Raw genomic sequence first — 12070 nt, 5'->3', positions numbered from 1 at the left:
TGATGTTTTGTTTATCTGCATTGCACGTGCTCTACATCCGTAAACAAAGAGGCTCCGCCTCCCCGAATGACGCAGGATGCGGAAGCAAATTCAAAATTGAACACTGTCCCGGCGGCGGCGCCAACCAGGGAAAACAGACTGGCGAACAATGAAATTAGTGTAAACTCACAGGTAAACACAATTGCATAGTTTTTCAGTAGGTAGGGCCGATCAATAGCTGTTGTTTATTTAAACTAAGGAGGTCGTGTTTAGCTAATCAAGTTAGGAATGTGTTAGCTAACAAGCAATTTGTGCGTGTCATCCACTGCTGTCATTTTTTAAAGTTCTCGTAAAGTTGCAGTTTAAACTGCTGTCAACCTTTTTGGAGACAAGTGAAGAAAGATGTCGGTACCAGAATGTAGCTGACTAGTCTATTTTCTAATAGATCATTTTCCATGTTCGAAAAAAAGTTGTCTCAGTTCCAATAACAGAACAAACGTAGCTAGCTAAGCTAATGTAATCGTTGAGGATGGCCAGTTGATATTCATTCTTTACTTATCGTAACCAGTGTCAACAATTTGCGTGAAGGAAATGCAGAATCTACATCGACCTAACTATAATGGCTTTCTATGTTGCCTTGGCTTCTGTATTCAGTGCAGTCTTCAGGTGAAAAGATGGAGGCCCGAGGGACCTCCACCTCCACCGGCGAGGGCCTCCTCTCCAGAATGGCCCTCAATGACAACAAGGCTGGTATGGAGGGCCTCGACAGGGACAAGATAAACAAGATCATCATTGAGTCTTCAAAGGTAATACATGAAGAACATACCCCTTCAACAAAGCTGCTCTCAATGTCTAAGAAGTGTGTGCCACATACAAAGAGTCATATAGATGCACTGCACTCACAAAGCTATACAAGAACTGAGGCTAGAGGCTGTGAAATGGGTATGGGGCATGTACACTATAAATTAGAATAACTTTAAATAATTTGTAATACCTTACAAGTGGAGACAGTTAGAGTACTTAAGGTGTTTTATCTGTGATAATTCTGCCATGAAAGGGTGAAGTACATTCTGACATTGCATTTGTGTCGACCGATATGGCATGTCCATGGAATGCCTCAGCCTGTGTCTGCCATGTTCCGCAGGGCTCCAGGTTCTATGAGAATGAGCTGAAGAAGGAGCAGCAGGTGAACCAGCGCATTGAAAGGATGATGCTGCAGAAAGCACAGATCACTGAGCAACAGCTGAGTAAAGCACAAGCTCAGGTACACACACACACACACACACACACACACACACACATACACACACACACACACACACACACACACACACACACACACACACAGATGCAGACAGTCAGACAGGCCTAAGGGACACACACAGATTGTTGTTTGCCTTTCTTTCAGCATGGTCTGCTGTCATGATCTACAGTAAAACTGATCGTGTCGAGGGTGCTGTTGTTTTTAATTAAGCAGACGTTGCATTTACACTGCCATTTGAGTCCACTACTCAATACTATTTACAGTACCATTGAATCTCCCTTGCCTCTTTGCCTCTGAACCTCTGGCTGTAGGTGGAGAAGATGGCCTCTGACCTAGAGAGGAGCCGTGACCTGAGTCGTGTGATTGTGCACGTGGACATGGATGCCTTCTATGCTGCCGTGGAGATGAAGGACTACCCAGACCTGAAGGACAAACCTATGGCTGTGGGATCCATGAGTATGCTGGTGAGTATACTGGAATATTATCGGCTTCTGTTGCTGCTTGTGAGTTCATCACTCGCCTAGATAGTTTTGCTTGTATGTGTTGTGATTGAGAAGCAACAATGTAAGGCACAGCATGGCTGGCGCCCAGAATTCAATTCATTTGAAGTCTGGAAGGCACTTTGGCGACGTCAACCTTCTGCAGCGCACAATGCCACTGAGGAAGCAGGTGATTTGGAAAGGGCAGCTGTGTCTCCATTGAACATAATGGTCTTGTCTGACGCAATGCTTTTCTTGCGCTTGTCATGTGAATGGCCTTTAAGGCACAGCAGCAATGGAAAGATACCCTGGAGATGCTGAAGACGGGCATGTGATGCTCGCAGACTTACCCCCCCTGGACAAGTTTCTCTCCTGTTTATATAAAAAATAATTCAAATTCCTTCTTCTAGCATTGTGACTGCCTTTGGCCCCTGGTCTGAACATTGATTACTTTATCTCATGATGACTGATGGATAGATGATTCACTTACTTAAACAAATGTATTTGTTGTAAGTCCCTTTGGATAAAGGCATCTGCTAAATGCCATAAATGTAAAATGTAAATGTCGCAGGAATAGGATTGTGCCTGAGGAAGACCGAAACCTGTTGTGCCATTTGTTTGCTACTGGGTTTATAATGATGATAATAACTTTCATTTATATAGCGTTTTTTTTTATCAGTCAATGAATCCCAAAGTGCTTAACAAGATTTAAAAAAAAAATAAGCTATTAAAAAAATTAAATTAAGAAAAACATTTGTAAGTGCTAGGGAAACAATAACATAACTTGGGACAAGTGCCTTTCTTAGACTTCCAAAGTACCTGTACTTGTGTAAATGTTGCTTCATCAAGATACAGGCCACTTTCCTTTGTTGTTGGTTTTCACAATGGATTACTACAGCCTGTGTAGGTATCCTAAAACTCTATTTACACTACTGCCAAGCTGAGTCACACTGGGCTGGCCTGGCTGCATATCCACCATAGTTCCTGAAGCACTGGAAAGGACACTGTGAAAGGACAACATCCGAGCCAGCACAGCACGGTTCGGGTCAGCCCTGTAGTGTAAAGCCCCTCACTGTACCTCCACCGAGCCTCAGTAAACCCAAACCGGTACTCTCTCATTCTTTTTAGTCCAGAGGGGGCTACACATCTGGTGATCTCTCTCACACTCAGTTCGTACGCGTTCTCCCTCACGTACGGTATGAACCGGTTCATTGTTTTCTATCTCGATCTGAACCCTATTTGAACCCCAGGGCCGTCAGATATGAAAGCAGCCTTTTTGAAATACACATCCACGCATTGTCAATTGTTTGTCTCAAAGGGTACTATATCCCTGTATGTATTGTGAAAATGCTTTCCAGTTTGATATTGTTTGTTTTAGGCATTATGATGCCTTTTGCTAGTTATCGGTATTTGATGCATTATAACACTGTGGTAAAAATGATCATTCATGGAATGAATAACTGACCCTAATTTATATAATAATTTAGTCAATGCCCTTTTTGTACAGTATAAGGAACTCCTCTGATCTATTTTGTCCTTTCATTTAAGTCAACATCCAACTACCATGCCAGGAGGTTTGGGGTTCGAGCCGCCATGCCTGGCTTCATCGCAAAGAAACTTTGCCCAAACTTGGTCATCGTCCCAGCCAACTTTGACAAATACAGAGCAGTGAGCACTAAAGTAAGGATCTTGCACAGAAATACGCACACACACACAAACACACAATGAGTGCGGAAATCATGTGGAAAATACATAGCTACAGACACTGACTAACATGCGCACACACACACATACAGTACCAGTCAAAAGTTTGGACACACCTTCTCATTCAATGGTTTTTCTTTATTTTTTATTATTTTCTACATTGTAGATTAATATTGAAGACATCAACACTATGAAGGAACACATATGGAATTATGTAGTAAACAAAAAAAGTGTTAAACAAACCAGAATATGTTTTATATTTTCCATTCTTCAAAGTAGCCACCTTTTGCTTTGATGACAGCTTTGCACACTCTTGGCAAGTTTGTGTCCAGATTTTTGACTGGTACTGTACGTACGTACATTACACAGTAGTTTCAATTATTATCACACATCTAGATACCCCTCAAACTGACAGAATGATCTTGAATGATCCAATCTTTCTGCTAGGTAAGAGAAATATTTGCGGACTACGACCCTCACTTCCTGCCTATGAGTCTGGACGAGGCGTACCTGGACATCAGTGAGCATCTGGAGCAGAGGAGGAGCTGGCCGGAGTCCAGGCGTACACACCCACTCCACACTGACACCACGGGAACAGGACCAGGAACAGGTATTGTACAGGTAGAACTTACCTGTGGTGGTGTTGTGGTCCTCTGTGGCTCAGTTGGTAGAGCATGGCACTAACAACACTTAGGTTGTGGGTTTGATTCCTATATACTGAAATGTATGCACTCACTGCAATGTAAGTCGCTTTGGATAAGTCCCCAAGTGTCATGGTTTATGATACTCCTGGATTGTGTTTGTTCTGTGTTTTTACCCTGGTTGCAAACTTGCAATTGTGGGTTACGCAGTGTCAAGGCAGTTGACATTTGTAAATCTATTTTGAAGGAAGCGAATATACTTAGTTCAATCTTTAAAAAAAATAAAAATAATAATGTCTGTTGAACGTTTAATATCTGGTTCTTAAAATTGAAGTTGTTGTACATATTTTATGCAGAAATATGTAACGCATGAAAGAGGGTTACAAGAGCTTTACAACACACTGTAAGCTTCATGTAGTTCCTCCTCCACTATGTGACAGAGAAAGTGAAAAAGAAAGGATTAGAACTAACACCGTTTTTTTGATCTGCAAACCTTCAAGCATAACAAGTGACATGGGGAGCATATAAGATAAGATTCATGCACAGCTGTGAATAATCATGTCTCTACCTCCTACCATCTAACCCATCTCTCTATCTCTCTGTCTCTCTCTCTTTCTCTCTGTCTCTGTCTCTCTCTCTCACTCTCTCTCTGTCTCTCTCTCTCTCTCTAGGTGAGGAGGGTCATGGTGAGGCAGTGGTGGAGGAGGTGGAGGGTTTTTCCCCTGTCCTGTTTGAGGACAGTCCTAGCTCCTCCCCCTCTCTGCCGGAGGCCGGTGGGCCTGGCGGTGGGGACGCGGCGGCGGCGGTGGTGTTTGGGACCTGCGCCGAGGAGGCGGTGAGAGAGATGCGCTTCCGCATCGAGCAGCGGACCTCGCTTACCGCCAGCGCCGGTGAGCGAGAGCGGGAGGCACTTCGGGGTGGTTCTCTATAGGTCATAGAGGTCATACAGCACTCTCTTGATACAGGCCTATCGGTGGTCAGCTCGTACGATCGCTTCAGAACCTCCATCAGAATGACCTATCTGTCTCACTAGTTGTGGGAATTACCTCAGGAATGATTAGTGCGTTATCCTACCAGTTTGTTTGTTTATCAAGTATGATGCTGTCCTGTGTGTAGTCCCATCCAAGCCTGTGAGTCACTGTTGGCACCAGTGGTTTATATTCATCTCTGTCCCAGGCATCGCCCCCAACATGATGATAGCCAAGGTGTGCAGTGATAAGAACAAGCCAAACGGCCAGTACAGACTCCCCTCTGACAGACAGGCAGTCATGGACTTCATACAGGACCTGCCTGTTCGCAAGGTACAATACTGTATGTGAGCCCACTGAGGTCAATTCAATCTCAATTCAGGGTGTGATTTTAAATTACAAAAAAAAAATATATATCAGATTGTTGAGAAATTGTTTAAGATACATTAGATTTGGTAAATTAGTGATTTTGAATTTCAGTTGACCTGAATTGAAATTGAATTGACCTCAACCCTGCTCTGAAACAAGAACAATACAGCTCCATCACAATCAACACCATCAGCAATCTACAAATGAAGATTTTGGGAGGTTTTCTCTAAGGTGGCTCTGTTGGTCCTGTAGGTTTCAGGCATCGGGAAGGTGACAGAGAGGATGCTGGGTGCCCTGGGTGTCACCAGCTGTGCCCACCTCGGCCAGGAGATGGCGCTAGTGTCCTTGCTGTTTTCTGAGACGTCCTGGCATCACTTCCTGCAGATCTCCCTGGGTCTGGGCTCCACACACATCGAAAGGTGAACGGCTGTAGAAGTGAATGAAATTAAATATTGTTATCACAGCAACAATAAACAATACAGTATAACTGACTTTAGAAATATACACCTTGTCTGTCTTGGCACCTGGTCCTAGCATAGATTGTTGCTTATGATGACTGATGTAGAGATGATTCACTTACTTTAGACAAATGTACTTGTTGTAAGTCGCTTTGGATAAAAGCGCCTGGTAAATGCTTTCACAGCAAAATACAAATATATGTGTGGTGTGCAGAGTACCCACACAGGAGGGACCCACACAGGAGACTCTATAAATCAGCAGAGATTTACAATAACAAAACTTGACATTTCTACTCACAGTCTCTTCTTGTTTGTATTTCATGACTCCAGGGATGGAGAGAGAAAAAGCCTGAGCATTGAAAGGTAGAGGATCTTTTTAGTTTTTGTGGCAGAATGATCGATGAAATAGCAAACAGAAAAGATCCCGTTAAGTTAACCCATACATTTTAGAACTCCTCTAACCTGTTTTCTTCTGTCTCTCTCTCTCTCTCTCTCTCTCTCTCTCTCTCTCCCTTCCTGTACAGGACGTTTGGGGAGATGAGTGTCGTAGAGGAGCAGTTCTCTCTGTGCAGGGAACTGTGCCAAGACCTGGCTAAGGACCTTAAGAAGGAGGGTCTGAAGGTACACACACATACATGCTGCCCCCACCTACCTGCCCCCCCCCCCCCCCCCACACACACACACACAGTGGTACAGTATAGTGCATTAAACGTTATAGTATTCTTAAATATTAATTATAATGTTATTTAAATATTTGTCTTCTAGATGTTATTTTGTGAAATGCAGAACCGTCCTGCATCGACCACACAGGGGTTTTTATTCGGACCAGAGTTAGTATTCAGCTCCATTCTGAACAGGCAGACTCCGTCTTGCTCTCTGGCGCATAGAGATTGCCTCAGACTGCACTTTTCTCTCGGGGGGGGGGGGGGGGGGAAGAAGCAGGAATTTCAGCAGAAAGAGTATTACGACAGAAAGGGCACTGAGAGGGTCGTTTTGAATTATAAAATATATTTACAAGCTAACATCTGTCTTGGCCTCCAGAATCAATCCGTTTCCAACCGGCGTCTCCTGCTATTATTACCCCTGAGCGCCAGTTGCCTTCCTAGTCGATAGAGGTAGCTCTCACAGAGCCCGGGCCATCACCCCCCTGCCTGGGTCCTGATGTGGGTTTGATAGCCAGAGGAAATAGAGAGTGATTAAGGAGACTGCCAGGGACTGCTATTACCATCAGATGGGTCCCTTGGCTCGGAGATGATCACATTACCAGGAAAACACTTTCATAGCCTTTATTGCTACTTGTAACCTGTCAAATCAATGACTGAAATGGTGTTTTGGTTGTACTATGGTTGATAAACTCTATTTTCCATAGTTGGTAGCATGGGAATATGTGTACTATATCATTATATTTTTTATATTATTATTATTATATCATTATATATTTATCATTAACCGTTTATAAACCTGGTTAGATTACGATGATCGTAATGATTAAAATGAGCATGATTTATTTATTATTAATTAGTAATCAAATCTGTTATGTCCTCCCCCACTTTCACGTGTTGCGTCAAATGTACTCCATGTTGACCATGTTATTTTCCTGTGTTTTGCCAGGGTAAAACGGTGACTTTGAAGCTGAAGAATGTGAACTTTGGGTTGAAATCCAGAGCCTTGACGCTGCCTTGTGCCGTTGCTACGACAGAAGAGATCTTTGCCGTCGCTAAGGACCTGCTGAAGACCGAGGTGGACAACGTCAGCCCCCAGCCTCTGAGACTGAGGCTCATGGGTAATCTTACACTCTGTCCTCTCCTCCTTGAATTTCAGAGTTGTTATTAAAATCACTTGATTGCACCTGTAACATTGTATTCTATACATATATGATGTATGTACAGGCACATGAGTTATGTTCTGCATATGACAAGGAATTAGTCTTTGGTACTAGACTTTCACCATGGATATTTGTATGTCTTGCAGGTGTTCGAATCTCCACTTTCGTCAGTTCGGACGACAAGAAACCCCTGCAGAAAAGCATTGTGGGATTCCTCGGTGGCCACTCCCACCAGGACCCGTCCCAAAAGAATGGGAAAGAGCCCCCCCTGCAGCCCCTGGTCCAAAGTCAAACCTACCCCTCTAGCTCTGCATGTCCCCCACTGGTACATGAGACCCAGGAACCCCAGAGGCAGCAGGGGGAGTCGCTTCTCTGGTTGTCCAGCCGGAGGGGGGTGGAGGTGGGAAAGAGCGGGCAGGAGCAGCAGTCCTTCTTCCAGAAAGCCCACACGCAGAGGCTCCGACTCCAGGCAGAGAATGGGGATACACCATGCGATGGTGCTGGAGATGAGGAAGAGCCATCGGCCACCACCCCCTCCATAGGCACACACATTCAACTGTGGGACTCGTCCATCAAAACACACAACAACCTGACAAGCATACTTGCACATCCTGACAAAACGACAACTGCTATTACCTCAGGCCATTCAGAAGTCTCCACAGAGGCCCATACATCCTCAAACGCATCAGCCCACTGTTCCACAGACAAAGGATCACGGTCAGAGAGCCTCACCTGCCCAGTGTGCTTCCAAGAGGTTAGAACCACATACCTGAATGTCTTCAACAGACACATCGACCAGTGCCTCAGTGGGGTCTCTACTATGGAAACAAACAGACAGACAGATGCTGACACGAAGCCACGCGCAGACATGGAACTAGAGAGAGGCAACAGTGGTTGGGGGGAGGAGGGGGTGTGGAGAGAGAGGGAGGAGTGTGAGGAGAGGTTGAAGGATGAGGGAAAAAATATGGTCGATGGGGAGAAGAGGAAGAGGAGGAGGAGGAAGGAGGGTGTGGTTATTCAAGAGGATGGAGGCTCACTGCTTAGACTCACAGACTCCAGTCCAGGCGTAGACCAGTCAGAGACCACTACAGGACCAGGTCTATGTGAAACCAGCTTCGCCAACATCTCTTCACAGAACTCTATGGGTTTGAACCCTGTTCTCCTTGACACTACTCTGGACAAAGGTGTATTTGTAGCAAACCAACGAGACTCTCACCCAGATGGGAACAACGTGAAGGAACACAGGGTTCTGGAAGATTCTTCTAACAGTGTTTCTCGTGTTGGGGAGATTGCCTCGACAATGACATCACTCAAGTCACATAAACATGAGCCCAGAGGGCCTGTCCTGACCTGTCCGGTGTGTCAGGAGACCCAGGACACTGATGACCTCACCCTCTTCAACCAACACGTCGACCTCTGTCTGAACCAGGAAGTGCTGCATGAGCTTGAAGGAGGACTGGCAGTGGTGGGCAGTACCACTCTAGTCATTGGCACTGCCCACAGTAGGGAGAAAGGTCAGTATTGATTTGTCATTTTTATATCATGTTGTGTCTTGATTGATCAGGAATACCATATCTTGCCACTCGTGTCTTGTTATCAGTGTGACCTGTGTTTTTATTGTAGTATTACCACCAATCACATTCCTGATGTTCGCATGCATCTGTATGTGATATACAGTACCAGTCAAAAGTTTGGACACACCTTGCCAAGAGTGTGCAAAGCTGTCATCAAAGCAAAAGGTGGCTACTTTGAAGAATCTAAAATATAAACCATATTCTGGATTGTTTAACACTTTTTTGTTTACTACATAATTCCGTATGTGTTCCTTCATAGTTGTGATGTCTTCAATAAAAAAAAAAAATGTAGAAAACAATAAAAAATAAAGAAAAACCATTAAATGAGAAGGTGTGTCCAAACCTTTGACTGGTACTGTATCTGTGCCCAAATATACCAAAGACACAATCCAGGTGATTGTAAGTTGAGTATCTTGGCCAAGGAAGAGGACACGGCCTCTAAGGCCAGTACCTATAGCCCTGTGTCTCAGTGACAATAGTATTGTGTGGGGGGATGTGTATCGATTCCCTTTGAGAAAAGACATCTCATTTCACCCTGTGGGGCCTTCCTCCTCCCCTTTCTCTGCAATTGCTAAATCACTATCTCTCCCCCATTCAATCTTGACAATGGAAGGTCGGACAGTCTTCCCTAGTTTTCTCTTAACAATCCTTGCCTTCGAGATTGCTGTCTTTATATCCCCTGAAAAGAACACAAATGACTAAATCGCTGTCTGTGCTAGACAGTTGTCACTCTTTTTTTTTGTGGGTCAAGGTGGGTGTAAGAGGTGGATGGAGTTTTTTGATTTTTTTCCTGTTACTGAAATGTCATTTCCATCAACAGAGAGAGACCGACCCCTGCCGAGTGATGGGACTACAAACAAAGGCAAGAGCAAAAGGTGAGACCAGCATCCTGTCTCATGTCCCTGTGATTATAGAGAGAAGAACTGGCGTCTCTCTCCTAGGGGGGGGGGGGGGGGGGGGAGAGAGAGATGTAGGAAGACAGAGAGGGGGGGGTATTGATTAGAGAAGAGTCTTGTATGGTCACTGAGACAGCTTTCAATTGATCAATTGTAGTTGCCTAGGACAACATAATTAATTACACAATAATTAATTGTTGCCAAAAAACGAAGTTGACTAGAAATTGTGTTTAGTTCATTTTTGACATATCTATATTACTATATTACAGAAGAAAAAACTAGAAGATGGATAAAAAAATTTGGACTAGAAATTGACAATTGTGTTGCCTCTGCTATTCCAGTGAGATAAACACACTGTAAAATGTTTTTGTGTTAAAGAAAGTGTACTTAATCAGTTGTTTTGTGTGTTTATTTTCAAATTTGCTTCCAGGCGAGCATCTTCCCCTCCTCCCCCTTCTAAGAAGGCTAAAGCCTTGGGCCCCTGCAACACCATAGACAAGTTCTTCAGATGACATCATCACACCCAGAGAAGAAGCTCCTTCTCCTGGAATACTAGAGAGGATCCTGAAGAGCTTCCCCAAGGCAGGATCTAGGATCAGCTTACCCACCCCAAATCCTAACCTAACGCATTAGAGGCACAAATGCCAGTGACTAAGGGCAAACAAAGTCCCTGAAGACCTGCCCTCCTGCTCTCATGGGGGATATTATGACTGATTGTCAGCTTTAGCTCAGGTGAATGGAGTGGTTACTCTCTTTCCCTACCTGGGATGTATGTACAGTATACACATACCCAATGTTGCAGATGCTGTAGATGTACATGTGTAGAGCTGACTTTACTCCCTGGACAGACCGGTTCTACGCTGTACATTTCTATCTGAATATTCTGTAACATTACACCATCCTAAACCTGAACAGGCCTCAGGTATGCTGTATATCCCCCACCACTGCTGGATCCATCACTCAAGCATTGAACATGCACTTTATCCCAGGGAATTATGTTTTGTAATGTTGTTATTGTTATGTTTGTGTCATTGTGACATTAACATAAGCTTTTTGTGTCATTGAATTGTAGTATATTATGAGTATTTGTGTTGTAATTATTACATGATTAAGCCATGATGAATGACCCAATAAAAGTAATGTAATATATATATGTATATACAGTACCAGTCAAAGGTTTGGACACACCTTCTCATTCAATGGTTTTTCTTTATTTTTTTTAAAATTATTTTCTACATTGTAGATTAATATTGAAGACATCAAAACTATGAAGGAACACATATGGAATTATGTAGTAAACAAAAAAGTGTTACACAAACCAGAATATGGTTTATATTTTAGATTCTGCAAAGTAGCCACCTTTTGCTTTGATGGCAGCTTTGCACACTCTTGGCAAGGTGTGTCCAAACTTTTGGCTGGTCCTGTATGGAGGATGTAGGATATGTTGTTTGTCTTACCATGTGTGCCATCCAGGGGAGGCTGGTGGAGGTAGAAATCGGAGGACGGGCTTATTGTAACGTTTGGAATGGAATGTATGAGTATGTATGTGTTTGATACCGTTCCTCATTCCATTCATTAAAATAAGCCTGTCCTCCACTTTCTACCTCCACCAGCCCCCACTGGTGACATCATAGGAGCCATATTATTGAGTGAATGAGCTGATGATACAACCAGTGCTTTACTTGCTGTGCTTTGTGTGTTAAGCATGTGTATTTATTGATAATGATATTAGAGAAGGCTCTTGAGAGTGAAGTTTTGCATCATCTACATAAAATATGCTGCTAAATGTGGATAAATGTGTGTACTTACTAGACGATTTATGAATAATAATTTTATGGTACCACCATGTTGTAAACCTGAAAGAGTCATAAATTATTCCCATTTGCATCGCCTCGGTAAACAGTGACATATAA

At 43.6% G+C, this 12070-nt stretch overlaps 1 protein-coding gene across 2 annotated transcripts; it reads left to right on the top strand.

The window, feature by feature from the left end:
* polk (polymerase (DNA directed) kappa) lies at positions 1 to 11994 on the top strand. 2 transcript variants are annotated; one of them, XM_083672968.1, is made up of 15 exons: positions 1 to 171; positions 634 to 785; positions 1124 to 1243; positions 1555 to 1707; positions 3271 to 3402; positions 3874 to 4036; positions 4739 to 4957; positions 5244 to 5368; positions 5657 to 5823; positions 6193 to 6225; positions 6387 to 6483; positions 7474 to 7645; positions 7834 to 9201; positions 10082 to 10136; positions 10588 to 11994. In XM_083672968.1, the coding sequence occupies exons 2-15, from the start codon at positions 654 to 656 to the stop codon at positions 10667 to 10669; spliced, it is 3018 nt and encodes a 1005-aa protein (XP_083529094.1). In that variant the 5' UTR covers positions 1 to 171; positions 634 to 653; the 3' UTR covers positions 10670 to 11994. The 2 variants fall into 2 exon arrangements, with proteins under 2 accessions (XP_083529094.1, XP_083529095.1); XM_083672969.1 differs by lacking the exons at positions 1 to 171; positions 634 to 785 and having other exon boundaries at positions 1226 to 1243; positions 1564 to 1707.
* The last annotated feature ends 76 nt before the right edge of the window (positions 11995 to 12070 follow it).

Source organism: Argentina silus (assembly GCF_951799395.1).
Source record: "Argentina silus genome assembly, chromosome: 7".
Classification (NCBI taxonomy): Eukaryota; Metazoa; Chordata; class Actinopteri; order Argentiniformes; family Argentinidae; genus Argentina; species Argentina silus.
The sequence above is the reverse complement of the archived record's forward strand: the minus strand, read 5'-3'. Positions and strand labels throughout refer to the sequence as shown.

What these genes read in the sequence shown, in the direction of transcription:
- polk (XM_083672968.1), top strand. Translation starts at nt 654, where the DNA reads ATGGAGGCCCGAGGGACCTCCACCTCCACCGGCGAGGGCCTCCTCTCC. An exon ending in TGAGTAAAGCACAAGCTCAG is followed by an intron (nt 1,244 to 1,554) that starts GTACACACACAC and finishes CTCTGGCTGTAG; the next exon opens with GTGGAGAAGATGGCCTCTGA. An exon ending in AACAAAGGCAAGAGCAAAAG is followed by an intron (nt 10,137 to 10,587) that starts GTGAGACCAGCA and finishes ATTTGCTTCCAG; the next exon opens with GCGAGCATCTTCCCCTCCTC.